The following is a 22,340-nucleotide window of genomic DNA, read 5'->3' on the forward strand; positions in this document are numbered from 1 at the left end:
GTCGGATTTACGCAGTTACAGCAGTAAAAAAAATCGGTCTATAAGTTGACTCTGCGGGCCAGCCCCAAAACTTCCCGCTGTTTTCGAGCTCGTTGAGCACGAAAACACTATTGTGAATACATTTTCAAGCTCTTCGAGCTCGCAAATACTTTTGTATGCCATTGTTTTGTAAAAAACCATTTTTTAGCATTTCATTCTCCCACGATATCTCGCGAACAAATTAACCGATTTTGATGGTTGAGACGACAATCGACGCGTTTTGTCAAGTTCTATAGCTGATCAAATTTTGGATTCGATTTATCGAGTCGTTTTTGTGATATTTCAGAAAAAATAAAAAAATTTTTTTTTTTCAATTCTTTCGACAACGGTTTCTCTTGAACGAATGAACCGATTTTGATGGTTAAAGTGGCATTCGACCCGGCTTATAATGCTCTCGAGCCCAGTCCATTTTGGAATCAATCTATCGAGCAAATTAAAAGTTATCAAAAAAAAACATTTTTCAAAAAACTTTATTTTTGGAATATCTCTGAACGAGCCCTACCGATCAAGCTCAATTTCTCACGGCTTCAAGATATTGACAATCCGCGTCGAATGACTCCTTAAAGTTCAAAATCGGTTCATCCGTTCAAAAGATACAGGTATTTACATACGTACGTACGTACGTACCCACATACAAACATACACTCGGACATCATCTTGAAACTAGTCAAAATAGCTTCCTAGGACCTCAAAACGTCGACATCTGATGGAAATTCGATTTTCGTAAATCGGACCTAAACTAATAACTTCCCGAATTTTTGAAAATTTACAATTTTCTTAGCAGGAAGTTAAAAATTGAGGAATTTTTGAAAAAAATTCTTTTTTTCAATTTATTTCGATAATCAATGTTTTTGATCGAAGACATTAGGGTTATCGGTGAAAAAAACATTTTAAAATTGAAAAAACGAACAAAAACCGAGAAACTACCTATTATGGTGATTTTTAGCGATAACGATAAATTTAAAGCTTTGGAAAACTAAGAAAGAAAAATCGCAGCGCTTTGAAATTTTCAGGGTTTTTTTAGGACACTTTGAGGTTGAAAAAAAAACCGACGGTATCTCTTGTTGATCCGTTATATCCAAATTTATACCAAGATTTCCGAATATCCTTAAATATGCGAATTTTTACCTGTTTTTTAATCAACATTATCGCTTCAAAAAAAATTTTCCATCAAAAGCCACGAATTGTATCTTATAGAGAATGTTTTGCAGTTTTCAAAACTCCTCCTCCATTCCCTGTACAACTAATATGTCCTCAGTTATTAATTGTTAAAGCCAACATGGACTTTTTTTGAAGGGTATAAAATTTTCTAAAAGAGTTATAAGTTCAGATTATCAAAAAAATTAATTGAAGCCCATAGACTTTTTTAAAGACGAGCATAAATTTGGAAAATTTTTTTTGCGTTGGTTTTCTTAAGATTACTCCGAAGCCGTGCATGATAAAAAATTTTAAAGGTCAGATCTGGAAACTAGAAACTCGAGGCTACAATTTGCTTTTTTTTCTTTTATTCTACGACCATTTTTCACCGAGTTACAGCATGTTGCAAATCACTCAAAATGGAATGGAATTTTTATATCCCTTAATTTTTGAGACCAATGTATTAATTTTCTGCAGTACATATAAATTTGCGTTAAGAACTGAGTATGCTCATAGAAACCCTTGCGGTTTTAGCGCCCCGGTTAGCTCACAGTAAAAACACCGTTAAAACACCGTTGAACGACTGTGGAAACGTGGTTGTAATGCAGTGGAATCACGGTATTTTTTGTGCAGTCACGCCACTGTATTCCGACCGCGTTTCCATTGCATTTAAAGAGTGTTTCCACGGTGCTCCGACCGTGAGGTCACAGTAATCTCACGGTGGTTTTACGGCGGCTCCACAGTGGTTTTCAGTGATCTTCACGGTGAGTTTACAATGGCTTTCCGATGGCTTGACAGTTTTTTAAACGTGATTTCACCGTATTTTCACGGTGAGTTTATCGTTCCATGGCGTGTCTATAAATTTTATAGCGAAAAAAAAAAAAAATTAACGCTGACTCGGAGGATCGATCCCACCCAGGAAGGAATCGAGTCTTGGGCCAGTTGTAATTTGCCAAGCCTTGGGAAGTGACCATGGGGCCAGACTAGGTCCGAGCCTAGGCCCTATGGTTTATTTTGTTACTTCTAAGCCTTGGGGGTAGCCATAGGGCCAGGCAGGTCCGAGCCTAGGCCCTATGGTTTGATTTTGTTACTCCCAAGCCTTGGGGGTAACCATGGGGCCAGACCTGGTCCGAGCCTTGGTTTACTCGTTTCATTACTTTTCACCAAGCTTTGGGAATAATCCGCCAGAGCGTGTACTGTCTACTTCGATAAACGGTAAACATAACCTGCAAAAATATTTTAATTTATCACCATGTCTCGTAAACTTTCCTCTGACTCAAATTTTTATTCTAAAGTCAAAAAACAAAGATATTTGGAAAATGTAACATCTGGCTCTGAGTGGGAGATACAACAAGTAGCAGTAATGTGAGTGAAAAAATAATTGGAAATTATAATAAATCTAACAACAATAACAATAATCACAATAGTAACAGCGAGCCTGAAATTTCTTTCAGTAAGTTACATCAATTATTAATATTAATATGTACTATAATTTAATATTAATAAATGGTTTATGATGGTATATTTTATTTTAGGAAACTCAATTAGTTACGAAATAACGTTTTCGTCGGGTAGTTTCCATGTTGAGCACTTAAATGAAACGGTAAATAATGAAAATGTGAATGGTCATGTCCAAAACAAAAATGTTTCAGATTAAAAATTTTGTTACTTAAGTAATTTCTATTTAAGATACATAAAATTTTTTTAATAATTACTTAACTACTGTAATAATTACTTTACTATAAAAATAAAATTCATAATCGAAAATTAAACGTTTAAAAAATAGTATTAGTCAATCAAAAAAAAATTTTGGTACATTTCATAAATATTGTACATCTAGTCTTCATCCATTGTATTTCGAGGATTGATGTGAGCACGTTGTTTGGTTTTCTAAGGCTCGATCCAGATCTGAATCTGACGTTTCTGAAGACTTGACCCAAGCCTGGTTCTTTTTTTCCCGACGCTCAGCTCAAGCCTCGATTTCTTGTTTCCCGAGGCTCGGCCCAAGCCTGATTTTTTTGTTTCTCGAGGCTGGGAACATGGCCATCATCCAAGGCTTGGACCAAGGCTCGCGCAACGGTTCGACCCAGGCTCGAGCCAAAGCTTGGTAGCATTGGCTGACGACTGGCTGAGGTCTAGTCCAAGTCTTGCCCAATGGTTCCTTCCTACCAGGGCTCTCAACAGCCACCTCTAAATATCAATATTAAGAGCTCAAATTTCAACTGGCGCCATATTTTAAGATACCTTTTTCGATTTTTTAATGCTCATCAAAAAAAAAAAAAAAAAAAAAAAAAAAAACATAGTCCCCTAATTTGAAACAGTCTAACATATATATATACAACTTGTATTACAGGTTTACGTCAATAAATATATCTATTGTCGCAATCTAAAAACAAGTTTTTACAGAAAGTTACGATCGAGTTGCTTGCAGTTCTATTAAACAACAAAAATTAATTTCGAATTCAATGTAAGTTAACGTAAATATATGTGTACGTCGAATTTCTATAGTTATTTGAGCATCAAAATATGGCAATATATTTGCGTAAGGCTCTCGTAAACTTGGCGATCATGATTGATAAAAATATTCTGTTGTTTCTATTCCATTCTCTTTCATTTTTATTATCTTTTGTTACAGTTGCTTGAGCCCAAGATCTGCTTTTTTTTATGAATTCCCGCCAAACGGTGAGTAAAATATTCTTGACTTTTTTTGTCAGAATTAAGTTTTTCCATGATAATGAATTGACAACAATTATTGAGTGAATTTGAATATTAAGGGCGAAATATGTTGCAAACGATTTTCGTCAGAATTAAATTCTTTATTCATGGGGGAAAAATATCATAGATTATCTGTATCAAATGCTCATAAAAATGCTCTTTAAAAAAGTAATATTCTGATCGATTTCAAGAGCCTGACATGAAGATGGAAATAACTAGAAAACAATGCGGAATTTGAAAAAACTTTATTGAAAATAACATTCCGGGAATAGAATTGTATACAAAAAAGATCCCACGGCAGTTTGTGATAAGTCTGATAGTTTTACTAGAAAAGTAAAAAGATCTTGAAATTTACGATAAACTTGAATTCTAGCTCCAATATCTTTTGAACAGATTTATCAAAAAATGATAAGAGACTTTTTTGCAATGGAGGTGCAGTGGAAAACTACAGAGAAAATTTAGCCTGTACAATTTCGGTTTGAGTGAAGCTCCAGTGATCGATAAAATTCCCATTTTACCGATATCTGGATCTTCATCCCGCGCCTAACGGTCAGAGATCTCCGTTCGAACCCGACGCGTGGCTAAGCGGTCACCCAGCCAAGTAGTAATCATGCTCGATGCTATTTGACTTTGGTGATCACCTGAGCCACGCGCGTGCCAAACGGCTGCCTCGGCCGTTGATAATTATCTAAAAAAATATATTTATGGGTTGTCATCAGTATTTAACACTAAGATATGCTAAATACTGATAAATTTTCGAAGCTTGTTTTCTCAAGGTATTACATTGCAAACAATAGTAATAAACGATACGTCAACATTTTTAAGAGCGTTCAAATGTGCTGAGTGACGATTCTCAATGTATAATAAATAGTTATGATAGTGAAAATCGAAAGTTTCATTGAAGATTGTAGGTTACCGCTAAGAATCATTAGTTTCACTCAATGGTGCATGGTGACAACGCCGCACATGAATTAAAGTGAATGATTAGCTTTATCGCAATATTTGTATAGATAAATTATTATTCTCAATACTCATAAAATTCAAGTAGATATTTATTGATTTTCATTTTATTGATTGATGTTGCAGAACAAGATCTGAATACAAGTAAAAAAAAAACAACTTTTTCCCGTTTGTTAAAAGGACTAAAAACGCACAGAAAAGAAAAGCAGAGCCAGTCACAAGCTTCACCAAAATATACCGGACGAACGAAAATAGGTGTTCCACAGAGGGTATGTTTGGCCACATGGTCTTTATAATTGATTTCGTTTGCAAACTTCCCAGTTCCATTAGAATAAAAATGCACAAAAGAACAGAATTATTAGTCCATTAGAAATGTGCAAAAAATTTCAAAAGTTTTGAACTTACGAATAAAAAAAAGTTGGATTTCATTTTTGATGAAAATCGTGATTTTTTCATTTTTTAGGACGGACCGATAAGTATAGGGAAACAAAGAATACATATGTTCGAATAAAATTTCATCCTCTGTGAAAAAGGTCCTTAGACCTAAGTTGCTCCAACCGATAGTTTATGAGTTACAGCAATTTTTATAATTGACAATGTAAATGGATTTAAATATCATTATTTTCTATTTTTTATTATTACAATTAATCAAAATTAAAACACAATTTTTTGAAAAAATTGATTCGTAAATGCAAATAACTAAAGAGCGTATTGGAATGTCGCAAAATTTTTAACAGATATTTAGTAGGAATCGAAATGGCCCTGATTAAACAAAACGATTTGTGACGATTAAAAACGATTAAAAATTTAATCATCATCAATCGTCATAATTGTCATGGTTTTTCACATTTAATCGTCTCTAATCGTCAAAAGACAATTTATTATTTTACGATTAAAAACGATTCATGAAGATTAAAATTTCAAATCGTCATAAATCGTTTTTAATCTTTATGCGTAACCAGAAATTTCTATATTATTTTACGATTAAAGACGATTAATGACGATTTAAAACGATTCAAACCGACGACGCTTTACCTTTTTTTCGTATTCAAAAAACTCTTACAACTGATTTCATCGTAAACAATTATAATTTATTGTAAATGTATACTATTTGAGCTATTCAAAAATTGATTATACAATAATCTTGATGACTTTTAACTACATTTGAATTCCATTAAGTCTGACCGGTTCTGTAACAATTCAACCACAGACAATTCAACTGCGACATTTCAATCGACGACAGTTTAACCAAACAACATTTTAACCAGTGTTATTTCAACCGGATGTTAGTTTAACTGCATTAACCGCAGTTTATTGTAATGTTATAATTTATTAGGTAATCCGAAGAAATAGATCGAAAAATCGATTTTTCAAGCGATTATTGATTTCAGGTAGTTTTTGATTCGATCATGTTTTTCAATGTTTTCAATTCCAAGGGGTGGAGCCCCAGTAGGGGTTGAGAGGTGAAGCTCCTCGTATAAAGATGAGAATTCATTATTTCGCGAACGTAACAACAGATGGAAAAAAAAAATTTCTTTTTGTCATTTTTCATTGGTATTTGTTGAACATATCATTGTTTTAGAGGATGCATTCGAGGATGTTATCGTGAAAATCTGGGTTTGACTCCTAGCTTGTTTCTAATCTCAGAAATTCTTTTCAAGATGATCTTTGCATTCAATGAATACAAAAATATTGTGTTTAATGAATTTTCTTGTTAAAAAAAACATAATTTATTATTTAATGATTACTCTCGCAGATTTGAATCACGGTGGAAACACGGTGGGTTTGTTCCATTTTACCACTGTGATTACGCGGTGTATCCACCATGATTCCACGGTGGCTTTACCACTGTGTATACACGGTGTTTTCTCTGTGATTACGTGGTGGATACAGCGTGGAACCATGGTGGTGAAATAGCACAAAGCCACCGTGGAATCACGGTGGATACACCGCGTAATCACAGTGGAAACACCGTGTATACCCGGTGGTGAAATGGAACAAACCCACCGTGTAACCACGGTGGATCCACGGTGTTTACACTTCCACGGTGTTTCCACCGTGATTCAAATCTGCGAGGGTATTTCGAAATTAAATCACCTATGAGTCTAGATTATAGTTTGTAAATTCTAGAAAAAGCAATGGCTTGTGTTCATTCCACGGTTAATAAATCTTGCTGTCAAACTGACATCCAGTTGAAATATCACTGGTTAAATTGTCGTTCGGTTAAACTGTCGTCGATTGAAATGTTGTGGTTGAATTGTTTGTGGTTGAATTGTTACAGAACCAGCTATTTGAAAAGCCACAAAATTCTACTCGAAAACGAAATAATACTAAAACTGAAAAATACAACTAGATAACAAACTATAGTATATCTGTCGTGTAAGCGTGATAAGAGAAGACTTTTCCATCATTGCCTTCAAAGAAATTGAGATAAAATTATTTCGTTGATTATTTTTCGTTATTATATTCGTTTCTTGAATTTTCATTAGAAACGAGCTGTAATGATTTATTTTCGTTTTATTTCAGGTAGATACACCAGACAGCGTACTCCAAAGTGGACTTGACTTAGGTCCTGAAATAAGTCATACCGTTCTTCGTTCCATTGTGGACCCAAAAGATTTTGATAGACTAAGATACTTTCAAATGAATAGCGGTCAGTCTAACAGTTTTGAAGAAACTATCCATAGGGTAAGCTTGCATTTCATTGATAAAATTTATAATAATTTATCATGCATATTGAATGCAATGAAATAGTTCTCCATAAATCGTCTTAAGGATGACACCTTACTAAGTTTATAATTCATTGCAATTTTTTTTTTATTTCGATTGTTAGAATTAATTGTAAGACTTGCTATAAAATAGATCTTCAATGGGAAGCTTAAAATTCCAAGGTCACTATCAATTGGGCATTATTTCAAATAGAGCCGTTCACTATTTAGGTCTTGAATTTTTGAACTCTTTCCCAACATTCATCAAGTTTCTTCATACTATAAAATAACGTATTATCACAATAAGCAATTCATTTATTGCCCTATGTCTATAATCGCATAATTAATCAGCTTATACGCAGCAAATCGAAGTTTTTTTGAATAAATGAAAAAAAAAAAAGATTAACTGGCAACAAGCATTTGAATACAAAGAGCATATGACCATCCATGATGAATTTCGAACATACCAGACAATACAAAACGAAAAAACCTAGTCGATGCTGCATTATTCTGTGTATGCAGTGCTTTGATGCATAGTTACTATTCAGATTTTGGGAACGTTGCTTCATGGAATTGGAGAAGACTGCGTGGAAATTGGTCAGCTCCTGAACGGCTCGATTACCATAGTGAAGTGGGTTAAGTCTGAAAATACTTCGTAATAGTATGTGGAGTGTGATTTCAGACAATGTAACGTGCTAATGTGCCAAGTGCTATGTTACTGGTGATTGGTCATTGTCACCTGAGAAATGGTCACCCATGAAACGATCCTGTTTACATCCTAGACTGCATTAGGTCTGAAAATAATGCATAATCGTGTAAAATGCGATTTCAGACAAAGTTAAGTGCTAAAGTGCCAGATGTTATGTTATTGATAATTGGTCATTGTCACCTGAGAATTGCTCACCTGTCAAGCAAACCTAATTATATCCTGGAATGCGTGTAAACTGAAAATACTGCATTGTTTCGTTTGAAATGTATTTTGCAGCATAGTCACTAGATAGATCTTTGCAATATAAGTGTACATATTTTTTTTCAGATAAAATTTCGATCAGATCTTCTAGTTCTATTATTCTCCTTTCGGACTTTTCAAAACAATTATTTTGCCATTAGTTAGTTGAATCATCATCAACTTTTCCTGAATTCCATTGTTCAAGTGTTTTCCTTATTTGCTGTCTTTCAATCGGTTAAACAGTCACTAAATAAACTATCTTTACAAAACTCGACGTCATTGGTAACCGTAAAAAAAAACCATGTGGCTTCTTGGCTTGTCGTTTCTACTGCATTGACCATATCAATACTATGCATGCGAGTAATCTCTATGATGTCGAACTCGGGATGTTCATCCATTACTTTGATGATTTTACGCTGAAGATTACTAATCCCTTGTTTGGTAAACATCGTATGCAGCACACGAGTACTCGTCAGTTATAAACTGAATATCCATATTCGAACCGAGAAGATGTAAAACAAATGGATTGGCTTGATCCATTTCTCGGTTGTTTGTCGCTCAACCCTTAGCGGCTACACCTCAGTCAGGCCACATAATGGCTACATGGGGTAACACATTACCTCACGCTGAAAAACCTATTTGTACAAGACATGTGGGTGTTTTAAGACTTCCAACCGACTGTTTTCGGTTCGTTGAAGAGTTTTTCAACTTTTTTAATTATTTTCATCAGCCAATTTAAAGATGGCTTTCTAAAAACTGGTCATATGTGTAAAAATTCAGCGAAAATGGCTTTTTTTCTGAAAAAAATTCATTACTCCGCCATTCTGCAACATTAAGGGCTGAAAGTTTCCCGAGATGCTCTAAACTTTGATTTGGCTTGAATAAGAAGAGCGCTTAAAGGCCCGGAAAGTCGAAAATTCATCAAGGATGAACAAGCGGGTAATATCTTGTTGGGTACCCGAAAGAGAACAAGTGGAGGAAGTCTTTTACATAGGGTATGGGGAGAAGTTGCGTTCCACCACTTATCCATAAGCAACCATGTTGACCAGCACTAGGAGACTGGTACCACGGGGGGCCTTTCCAAGCCCACTTCGATCAGACTCTCTTTATTTCTTGAGATGGTCTTGGTGTTTGGCCCACAGAGGTAGCAACTATCAATATTTTTGTCATTTTAATTTATTTGCCACTTTTTTTTTTAATCATTTGTCCTTTTATTATTATCATTTTCTCACCTCCAGGCGGAAAGCGTCAACTTTTGTCCCGCTGTGCAAAACGAAGTTGCCGCTTTCCGCCTCCGTCGAGGAGAAAAATAGTATACACTCCTCGGGAAGTAAATAAGAAAGCCTCAGATCACATGTTTGTTGACCTCGGCTTCGCCTCGACCAACAATTACATGTGATCTGAGACATTTCTTACTTTACTTCCCTAGGTGTGTAATATACTATTGATTTGTTTTCAATGTCTTGTTCACATTCTTGTTATGTATAATTTATTAATATAATGAATCCGAATAAACAAAATAATATTAAAATAAACATTAAATACAAAAATCAAGTATATTCTTGTGATGAATTTATAATTGTCACATCCAAATTCATTTATTTGAGGATTTTCTATGTTAATGACTATGTATTCATTGTATACTTGTTGAATGTTTCAGTTAAAAATGCAGGATGCCTTGAAGCAGAAAGAGCGCTTCCATAAAGAGCACGAGGAGGTAAAAAAGTTTCCAGTATATTCATTTTAATGTTAATTGCACATGTTTAAAAGTTTCACGATTTTTAAAAAAAGTTTATCTTTTGACTATTAAGGTTCATATAACTTTGAATCGAAAACTTATAGAAAATTTGTATAGAATGTGTTTTAAAGCTGATTCAATAAGCTTCAATTTTTTAACTTAATCTTAACATTTTCGCTATTCTTTTCAATTATTTAAGAGCTATGGAACATTTTTTATACATAGAAAAAAAATCTGTTATAGCTTCAACTCGCCCTGATTAAACAATCTCATTTGAAATAATTCAAAATAATTAGAAATTCTCGACTTTGAATTATTTTAAATCATAAAATCATATTAAATCTTCCGAGAAAAACGAATCATATATGGTCATGCATGGCCATATATGTATAATGTATGGCAATACATGACCAAATGTGGCTAGATATAGTTTCCGAATGATTTCATACATGGCTGTGTATGGTTATTAGGGTGCTTCATTTCGGAGCCAGATTTTTTTTTTCAAGCCCTCGCAGATTTGAATCACGCCGGAAACACGGTGGGTTTGTTCCATTTTACCACTGTGATTACGCGGTGGTGAAATGGAACAAACCCACCGTGTAACCCCGGTGGATCCACGGTGTTTACACTTCTACGGTGTTTCCACCGTGATTCAAATTTGCGAGGGAGTGCATGTGAAAAAAATCATGGTTCAACACAAAAAAAAATTTTCGCGCAAGAAAAAAAAATTCTATGTCGATTACAGACCTAGCTCATTGAAAAATTCGATTTTCCCATTTAAATAACATGGGGAAAATTTTTATTTTAGCTTCAAGTATTTTTAACCTTGTTAACAAATCAATAGATCAAATAGACTAATACATCTTTTTGTAGGACATTGAACGCTCTACAAAAGAGGTCTCTTATCATTTTTCGATAAATCCATCTGTTTTAGAGTTATTAGAGCTCGAAGTAAAGTTGGAGATCGTTTTACTTTTCCGGTGAAACTATCAGACTTATCACAAAATGTTATCGGATCTTTTTTGTTGCCAATTTCATTCTCTACAAATTATTATCAGTACAATTTTTTTCAAATTCCGTATTGTTTTCTAGTTATTTTCATTTTCATTTCAAGCTCTGAAAAAAGTGGTTCTGGTCGATTTCAAGAGCTTGACATTAAAATGATCATAACTTGAAAACAATATGGAATTCCAAAAAAACTTTATTGGTAATAATTTGTCAGGAATAAAATTATCTATAAAAAAAGTTTTTATAACATTTTGTGATAAGTCTGATAGTTCTGCCAGAAAAGTAATAAGATATCGAAATTCACTATAAATTTAAGTTCAAGCTGAATAAACTTTCGAAGAAATGGATTAATCAAAAAATGATTGGTGTCATTTTTTTAGAGCGTTCGATTTCCTACAAAAATATTTATCGCACATAAAAATCCATTGATTGGTTTGTAAACTAGACAATGTTAAAGAAAAAAAAAAAAAAAGTTTATTCCGTGTTATTTAAGTAGAAAATAGAAATCTACGATGCGTGACCTCTAAATATTCAAATTAAGAGCTCTGGTTTTGGCAACCGTTTTTTTTTGGTACTCTAAAAATATTTTAAAGGGGGATATCAAGAAAAAAAAATCGGTCTATCAGTTGACCCTGTGGGCCAGCCCTAAAACTTCCCGCTGTTTTCGAGCTCAAGAACCTCGAAAACATTATTGTGAATACATTTTGGAGCTCTTCATGCTAGAAAATACTTTTGTACGCTGTTGTTTTCGAAGAATCGATATTTACGTCATAAGGCTGTGAAGTGGCGGTTTTCTGACGGCGATATTTCGATATAAGCTTAACGTTTGTGGCGGGAAGGTTCGAAAGGAGGGGGTAAAACTTCACGGCCTAGGCCGTGAAAAAAAGACAGTATAGTAGAGTCTCTAAAAAAGAGTCCCTTTACGGACGGCACCCAGCGCTCAAAAGTTGAACTTTTAGAGCGAGTATAACAAAAAAACGGTTTTCATCATTTTTTCTCCAACTATATATCTCAAACGAATCGACCGATCGAGACGGTTAAGGTAATAATCGACGTGGCTTATTAAGTTCTAGAACTGATAAGATTTTGAAATCGATTGATTCAATTTTTTTGTAGATATTCGAAAAAAAACCTTTTTCACTATTTCTTTCATCAGCGATATCTCTCAAACGAATAAACCGATTGGGACGATTGAGGTGGTAATCGACGCGTTTTATCAAGTTCTAAAGCTGATCAAATTTTAAATTCGATTTATCGAGTCGTTTTTGAGATATTTAAAAAAAAATAAAAATAAATTTTTTTTTATTCTTTCGACAACGGTTTCTCTTGAATGAATGACCCGATTTTGATGGTCGAGAAGGCATTTGACGCAGCTTATAAAGCTTTAGAGCCCAGTAGATTTTGGGATCAATCCATCGAGCACATTAAAAGTTATCCGAAAAAAACATTTTTAAAAAATTTTATTTTTAGAATATCTCTGAACGAGCCCTACCGATCAAGCTCAACTTCTCACAGCTTCAAGATATAGACAAACCGCGTCGAATGACACCTTAAAGTTCAAATACACTCGGACATTATCATGAAATTAGTCAGAATAGCTTCGTAGGACCTCAAAACGACGACATCTGATGAAAATTCGATTTTCATAAATCGGACCAAAATCAATAACCTCCGAATTTTTGAAAATTTACAATTTTCTTAGCGAGAAGTTAAGAATAGTTGATTTTTTAAGTCAGTCTAATATATGTTATACATTTTTTATTTTCTCAACGTTAGATACTACTTCATAAATAGAAGTGTAATCCAAATTTAATAAATTGTGTCTATTAATTTTACACCTGCTAAAATTAACAATTTTAAACGGATTGAACGGTAACTGTTAAAAATTGGAGGATTTTTGTTGACTTCATTCAATAATTAACTCGTTACTTTTTTGTGATTTTAGCATTTTTATCGATATAAATCCCGTAACGAACAGCCTAAAAGCAGTCAAAGGTACAAAGAGGGAAAGTTGCTCGTATAATTCTGCAGTTGAAACTCTCTATATTAAGTTGCAAGATTGTCAGGAAGTATAATTAAATTTTTTTTTTTTGTAATAATTAAGAAAACATCACTTAAACGCCTTTCTTTTGTTAATTCTTAGAAATTTTTTTAAATTGTATTTATTTAAATGTGGAGTGTTAAATTGTTAAATGGAATTCAATGAAATATTTAAAAAGATAATGTAACGATTTAATTAATAATGTCATGACGATGTAAAACGCTAAGATCCCATACGAAAAACATATACATCCGGATATATCCGGGCAAATCTGGAATATGTCGCATATATGCATCGTATATATTGTAACGGGTTTTTCACCATCGGGGATCTACCGGAGTGAAGTCCGAATACACTTACGATTTTTGGCAACCTTGTTGAAAATTTTTATAGTTGGGCACCAGGTTATTTTATAATCACCAAATAAACAATTATCGAAATGTCGGCTCAGGGTGGCGGATCAGGAAAAGGTCAGGCACTTAATATTACGATAAATAATTGATCAGAATTAAACACAATGATTGGTCGTATATTAAACACAAAAGAATTAATCGGTATTTCAAAAATGATCGGTTACAAACAAAATAATAATTTGCCGTTGTCGGCTTGACTCGATATAAACAAAACACAATTGCTCGTAGTTGATCGGAAAACAAAATCAGTTCATTGCTCAAAGAAAACACAGTCGGTTGACAAAATTAAAAAAAATACGTTTATTGTCCGGAGACACACGTACAGCGGAAGTATTAACGAAATACTCGACGAGTGACGTCAAAGTATTCTTACACGGCAAGGCGACAAGACTGCTGTTGCGAATGAGACACAGATAATCCGTGATTCTCAGAATCGCTCGAATGATATAAAATAAAATATAACATAATATTTTATTTCGGTAACGCGTTCAATTTCACTACCATACCGTTATTACACGTAATTAAGGATTTCGTTAATTAATTATTATCGCACGTCACTTATTTATTAACAAAACAATTCAGGCGTACACTTTGTTCAGTTTTGGGCCGAGGCTTCGGCTTGTTCACTTGTTCACGAACTCTGTTATTGTCGGTCGAAATTAATTGTCGCAATTTATTGTTCGTTGATCAAACTCGGATAGATCTTACATGTCGTAATTCAAATTGTTCAAACGTCGGAATCGAGTATTGTTCATTTGGTCAGGTCGAATTGTTCAAATAAAAAAAACGTGGCTGTTCAGTTTGGTGTCTATCCCGGATCTCCCGTTTCAATCAATGCGTCGGTTCGATTGCTCGGTCAAAGTCGGAATGGTGATCATAGATGTCACCAAAATTAGCTCACTGGATAACGATTTATTATCTTCAAATAATTTTTTACCACGGGTCAATGTTGAACTTTTCATCATGTTACAATATATATATATATATATATATATATATATATATATATATATATATCATATATGCAGATTTGCCCGGATGCTACCTGTTAGATTGAGGCTAGATATTGTGACCCGGGTAAATATTATTTGATATAAGCGATAATTTAATCAATAGTATACTGAGAAAAAAAACATGTGCTCCGAACTAAATTCAGTTCACTCATCAAAATTACTGTTGGTTCAACAGTGCTGATTTGAGTAAAATACGTCAATTTTGCAGCAAAATGGCGGTAGCTCTTAGTACATATTTTTTTTCTTGATGCACAATGGCAGCGTTTTATTTTCAAATATTCAATGTAGTTAAATATAGTGTTAATGAACATGGTAAATTCACAGTGATTTTTAATGTGAGAAGTAGTTTCACTTAAAGATATATTTTTTAGATTTTTAATTTATCAAGAATTTGATCAAAAATAAAGAATTATTTGCAGAAAATAATACTTGATGAAATCGTTTATCGGGTTATTTGAAGAGTAACGATAACAATTAAAATAATGTTGATAAAGTTTTGAGTTTATCAATAAAAATCTTATTACTATATATCAAGTCTTTAATATTTATTTACCTGAAGATTGAGTACTGAATTTATGACTTAAAAGTTCAAAACGATATTAAATTTTAACATAAAATATGCTACTTATAAAATCGATAGAATGAAAAAAAATCTAAAATTTTTAATTTTATTTGCAGCAAGCTGTATCTCTGAAAAATACAAGCACATTGGCGCCTCAAGAGTCTAGCTTTTAGATTAACAAATCGAAAATTTATATTATTAACGAGTTTTTCATTTCCTTTTAATTTGATTCTATTACTTAAATTTAAGACGTTCAGAATTTTTATTCTATGATTTTTCGCTAAGTTATCATCGCTTAAAGCAAAAAAGTTATTTGTAGTATACTAATCAATTACTTGAGAACTAATAGTCGTTTGAAAAATTTAAGTAGGGTTTTGAAAACTTCAAAATAACCCATATGAGGCATATCCATTGAATTGCGGTAAAAAAAAAATATGTTTGCGCTACGAGAATGGTGATGTATGAAAATGCACTAAGTCGCGTTTGTAAAGATCTTTCTTCAACTTTTTTGTTAATTTTTCTAAAAAATCAATAAATCCAAAAAAAGCTTAAACTTTCAAAAAATGTGTCTAAAATCATACTAACTCTTCGTTTTTATGGTCTTTGTCGATCACCACATAATGTAAAACAATTCGTTCTTCACCTCAAATAATATTACCAATAAAAATATTAAAAAACAACCTTTTTAACATTTTCCTCGAATACTTTATATATTAATACTCTAATCTTAGTTTAAACTCATTAAAATCTTCATTGTAATCACCACCATTGATTTCTTCCTGATTAATACATTGATTTTTTCAACATAATTGTGAATAAAAATTTTAACAACGCTTGTTTATTAAGTATTTTGGATGTCTCGAATTTTTCAAGTTCAATATAAAACGCATCGTTTTAAAATTTGAAAACACCAATGTAATCAAAGCTATTGTCAAGTAAAAAAAAAGTGAAGAACACGTTTTCGAGCTCTCTGAGCTTGAAAACAGCGGAAAATTTTAAGGCTGGCCCGCAGGGTCAACTTATTTACAGATCATTTTTTATTAATTTTTCTATGATCGCTTAAAACACGCTAGTAATATAAATTGTTGATTTGACAATGTAAAAACTAAAATTCCGGGTTTTTAATTTGCTTTTTTTTTTACTCTGTGATGACGATTCGCAGAGATACAGCTTGCTGAAAATGAAATCAAAAACTTTAGTTTTTTTTATATTATAAATTTTGCGAGTAGTGTATTCATTCAATATCATGGTTTTGAAATTTTAAATATGACTCTAAAAATCAAAATGCGTTAAGTATGCATGTTTATGTTAATGTAAACAGAGGCAGCTGTTCGATTTGCGTGTGGCTTGGGAAATCACCAAGTTAAGTAGCATCGAGCATGAGAGCTTCGCCCGTACTGACTGTCCTGGCATAGGTTTTCTCTGTGATTTCTACATGTCACTGCACTTTCACTTCAAAAAGTAAAGTGTAGGGTATCTTGTAATGCTGTAATGCGATAGGCACAAGTCGTTCCACAGCCATAAAAACTGGATATATAAATAATCAGCTGAGGAAATTAAAGTATACCATTCGACAGGTAGAGCCTATAAACATTGTGAAATATTATGAATAACAAAAAATCAATAGATAAATTTAATCGATAAAAAATACGTATATGAATATTAGCCCTACCCTCGCAGATTTGAATCAGGGTGGAAACACCGTGGAAGTGTAAACACCGTGGATCCACCGTGGTCACACGGTGGGTTTGTTCCATTTCACCATCGGGTATACACAGTGTATCCACTGTGATTACGCGGTGTATCCACCGTGATTCCACGGTGGCTTGACCACTGTGTTTACACGGTGTTTCCACTGTGATTACGCGGTGCACCCACCGTGATTCCACGGTGGCTTTGGGCAATTTCACCGCCGTGGTTCCACGGTGTATCCACCTCGTAATCACAGTGGTAAAATGGAACAAACCCACCGTGTTTTCACCGTGATTCAAATCTGCGAGGGTACCTATCAACAGTTAGGAAGTAGAGAGGAGTTAAGAAGCTCTACAGAGTGGGTCTGTCAATATGGACTTAAATCTTCCTGATCCTTTCCGGCCGAAAATGTTGTAAGCTTTCCAGCACAAACTTGTAAAGTTTTCATGACTCGAGTAAAACAAAGCTTTTTTTATTCCATTATTCGAGAATTAACATTCGGTTATGACTGAAAAAACAATTTCTTGAATTATTCATTTTTTTTTAGTTTTAAAAAGGTTTCGGACACAAAATTTTTTTCCCTTTCAGTAAGTCATGAATAAAAATAAACAATTTAACTACTGACTTCAATATTTCTAAATAATTAATTGATTTCTTTATTTTTTCAATATTGTCATTTTTATTCAAAAAATATTATCAACAAGATTGTTACTTATCTACAAAAATGTTTTTCTCGATGAACTTACCAATATCAGAAGACACTCTTATTATTAAATTTATGAAGAATAATTAGATTTTTTTACAGTTACGTTTAGTTCATTGTAATTAGAAATTCCATTCATTTTTTTCTCGAAAAATACAACTGACAATTTTTCCATGTGCTCAAACGGCAACTTAAAAATTAGTACCAGAAAAAATTTCATTTAGATACGTAGCTTTTCGTTGAGTAAAAATAATCATCGTTTATGTCATCAATCTGTAAATTTATAACTATTTATAACTTTAAACGACCGAATAAAGTAGGAAATTATTTATAGTTTGTTACAGGAAAAGACAAAAAATACATACTTTTCTGAGTGGCGTTTTTATTTTTCAATGGTCATTGGGTGTAAAGGGGGCATCCCTTTAACGTATTGACTTTGTTCTTACGTTAAACATTTTTATTTCATGTTAGAAATTTAATCTTATTAGATGTACAAAAATTATTCTCTCTTATTTTCAGAACTCTAAATTTGTAAATTTTTTTCCTATTCTTAAAAGTAATTTTTTGTTGTTAATCAATAAATATTAGTATTAACAAAGCTGACATCGACCACAAGTAAAGTTACTTTAATAATTGCAGGAAAATAAATATTATTGTTGAGGCGGGTAATGAACAAAGAAAAGTCGCTAAATGATATGATGTTACAAGATTTTGTGTAAACAAAAAAAAAAGAGGAAATTGAGAATATAAAATTTTACTAGTAAATCAAGTAAAAAAATGGTCAAAGATAAGCAACAAAGAAAAAAAAATTAATGCATGCCACAGTGTGACCCTGGTTGGGATAACTTCACGGATGATCAAAACGACGATCTGCACATTAACAGCAATGGACAGGTTGATACTTAAAATTATGACCCGTCTGAGAATAAAATAATTGATGTAGCCGATTCACTCTCCAAAAGGTTAGAGAAAGCAACTACAGTGTAACCCAGAAGATTTTACCAGTAATTACTCAGTTACCCAAGTTAGTGCAATCACGTTATCTTTCAAATGTATTAAATGGTACACAATGAATAATATATCGTGATTGGTTCATGTTTAAAAGGTAAACATTATTTGTTGTTTCCCATACATAAACCAATATCGTAACACACTAAGACTTACTTGATTTGACTCATTTGAAAAATGATATTTTGTATAGTTTATTGCTGAAAAATATTCAATTTACCCAATTTCGGAAGTTGTGATACAGGGATTTGTTATTTTTAGAATCTACTTCAAGAAACTGCTAGATCATATTTTTTATAAGATTAATTTGTATTTTTAACTTTTCGCTAAGAAAATTAAAGATTTTCGAAAAATCTGTTATTGTTTTCACCCCGATTTTCGAAATTCAAGTTCTCATCAGATGTCGACGTTTTAAGGACCTAGGAAGCTATTCTGACTATTTTCAGAATGATGTCCGAGTGTCTGTCTGCCTGTCTGCCTGTCTGTCTGTCTGTCTGTATGTGTGTGTGTGTGTGTGGGTGGGTGTCGATGTGTGTGTATGTTGGTGGGTGTGTACGTGTATGTATGTGTGTGTATGTAAACTCTTTGTAACTTTTTACTAATAAACCGATTTAGATGATTAGGGCGGCAATCGAAAAAGCTTGTTGGCTATCAACTTCCTTAAAAATTTCAGATCATTTGATCAAATAGACTCGAATTACGGAAAAAAAAATTTTTTTTTTTTTAGTTTTTTATTGATTTTTCAGAAACTATTTGTACGATCGACTCCAAAATCTGATCAGCTCTAGGACTGGATAAGATTCGTCGATTGCCACGTTAGCCATCAAAATCGGTTAATTCGTTCGCGAGATATCGTAGGAGGAAGAAGTGCTAATATATATATATATTGTTAAGTCAAATTTATAAGTGGTGGTGATTTTCTCCGGGAGTCCTTGCTGCGATCCGATTTCATCGTCTTTCAGGATGAAATTATTACCGTAAAGCGTATCGCTGTTTTTACCAGGGGTCTAGATTTTACCTGCTATTTCATTATTATAAAAAAACCTTAAATAAATTAAATGAATCAAGGGAAATTTATATTTATATACGGGGAAAACTTGGGTAAATAAATACAATTAATAAGATAACACCCGAATCTACTTTTTATTCATTTTACTTTCTCCAGCCCCGTAGAAATTAAGTTTTCTTTTTCCAGCCGCGTGTCCGGTCAGCGACGGAGGGATTTGCGTACCCAGAGTGCATGCCAGCAAGATAAAATTTCATATTTTCAAAATATAATCAAGTAATTAATAATAAGTTAAGTCTTAACTAAATGAATTTTAACGATAATATAATAGTACTTTATCTATCGAGTGCGAGCGTCTTAGACTCGATTGTACTAGATAAATACATTAGTTTTTGTGACAGATATTTGCAATTTACTACATTTAGTGCCTATAAATGGCAGGTTATAAATCCGTGTTAATTTATTTGGTAAGATTGTTTTGAGTATTTGTTGAAAATTAGAGAGAAGTCGGTAAGTGGACGAATTAAAATAATAATAAATTTTGTCACAAGATGGCTCGTTAAGTTACTTCGATATTTTCTGGTCGTTTGCTATCGCACATGTAACCAAAAAATATTTTTTGATCCGATGATAACGTCACTATTAGAACGATTTGGTATCTTTTTTACCAGCTGTATCTTATCTAATATTTTTAGCTGCCGGCTATAGGCGCTAAATGTCGTAATTTCAAGTGTCTGGCACAAAAATATGTAAGTATACTAATAATATTTAAATCGTGGATTAAGAATCTCGGGTTGAAGAACTGACCTTCCAAAATTAGTTCAACTCAAGTAAAAATGAACAAGGGTCGCCTTCGTTTCAAACTAAGAGCGAGCTGGCGAAAAATTAGGACAGTGCTGAAAATTTTAAAAAAATCTCCCTTCCATTCTGGCTGCCAGGTGGCATTTTTATCAATTTGAAATCTTCAAGAGCTCTACAAAATATCTTTTGCTGAGTAATAGTATATTACACACCTAGGGAAGTAAAGTAAGAAATGTCTCAGATCACATGAAATTGAAACATGTGATCCGAGGCTTTCTTAAAGAAATAGTGTATACTATTTTTCTCCTCGACAGAGGCGGAAAGCGGCAACTTCGTTTTGCACAGCGGGACGAAAGTTGCACTTTCCGCCCAGAGGTGAGAAAAAATATCATTTTTGACTTGAATAGTTAATTACTTCGCAACCAACAATCGGATAGGGAATAGAAGTACAGTTTTAAAAATTAAGATCTATCTTTTCCAAGCTATGTTTTTTCTTACCCTAGCGAATTTGTTTATACAGAAAATTTACGTTTATTTTGGGTTAATTTCCGGTATAAGCAAAATAACAAACCCATTTTGAAACAATGTGAAAGCGGTCCTGGCATAGTGTTCTGATGTCTTAGGGTTCACTTGAGGGCGCGCGCGCCCTCTACACCAGGAAAAGAAAACATACATACACTTTTGTTTTGGAGGTGGAATAATCTCATAAAAGACACTGGACAACAGAAGAGCTGGAGATGTTCTACCAGTAGTGTGAGATTCTTACTCCCCAAAAAACCTCCTCTCTTACGCCCTCGCATCGAGGCGATCGGGCTGGAACCGCTTTTGCATTACTTCGGCCCGATCCTGGCTCATGCTCTCCTTTGCTTGCTTACGTTTTGTTTGCTATTCGTAGCTCATCCTCTTCCTTTTTTGTGTAGAGCACATACTTTTCAAATCCAGCTACTGCGTTCCAGTGCTATTTCGTCTTCAGTATGAATGGGGCGATTACCATGCTAGATGGTTTTTAAAACTATCTCTGTTTCATGAGAACCGCCATTTTGGTTTTATGTGCAGCCAACTCCAGACCATGATCTTTAAGCCAATTATACATTCTGCCGACTACCTTCTCTATTTTATGCCGTCTTTGTGCTTTATTTTTTGCTAGTACCAGTGCTGCAATATTATCAGCGAAACCTTCGAGAAATGTTTCCTTGGGAGTACGCAGTCGGAGTAGCTCATCATAGCATGCGTTCCAATAGTCTGGGCCGAGAGTTGAGCCTTGGGGTACATCAACTGTGATATTCCCCGTTCGCTGACCTTTGGAAGTGCTATACTCAAGGTACCTTTCATCAAAATAGTCACTACCTATACTCTGTATATACTCTTCAACATTGAAATCTTCTTCTAAGGCGTCTACGATATCATTTTAACCGATGGAGTTAAAAGCGTTTTTGACGTACGTGTGGACAATATTGCGCACAATATTCGATGACTGCACTGGGCACACCATCTGGGCCAGTCGCCTTGCCACTTCTCAATGACTTTACCGCCTTCTGCAGCTCTTGTAGAGTAAGGATCGGTATTTCGTCACTTGGCATAAAGATTTTCGACCTTCTATCTGGGTGTTTAGGGAACAAGTCGTTAATTATATTTTCCTTCATTCACGGTTCTTTAAGAGCTTTTGGCGTCAGTTTGCTGATGCGTTTGGTGATGATTCGATAGACTTTACCCAACGGGTCACCGTCCAGTTATGCACATCATTCCTTTCAGTGCATGGCTGTGCTAGATTTTATTGCAGTATTTAAGTCTTTTCTTGCAGCCTTGTACAGAAAGTTGGAGTTGTCGTCTATCCATTGAAGCAGGTG

General features: G+C 33.8%; 1 protein-coding gene across 3 annotated transcripts in view; it reads left to right on the top strand.

Annotated features, from left to right (window-relative positions):
* LOC130664930 (uncharacterized) overlaps positions 1-22,340 on the top strand; it is a 72,161-nt gene that overhangs the window by 17,221 nt on the left and 32,600 nt on the right. For all 3 annotated transcript variants that reach the window (XM_057465132.1, XM_057465130.1, XM_057465131.1), the window contains 4 exons: positions 3,812-3,858; positions 4,978-5,120; positions 7,378-7,539; positions 10,169-10,225. In XM_057465132.1, coding sequence (XP_057321115.1) covers positions 3,812-3,858; positions 4,978-5,120; positions 7,378-7,539; positions 10,169-10,225 — 409 coding nt within the window. The remainder of the gene's footprint in view (positions 1-3,811; positions 3,859-4,977; positions 5,121-7,377; positions 7,540-10,168; positions 10,226-22,340) is intronic.

This window comes from Microplitis mediator, chromosome 3 (genome assembly GCF_029852145.1).
Source record: "Microplitis mediator isolate UGA2020A chromosome 3, iyMicMedi2.1, whole genome shotgun sequence".
NCBI classification, from domain to species: Eukaryota; Metazoa; Arthropoda; class Insecta; order Hymenoptera; family Braconidae; genus Microplitis; species Microplitis mediator.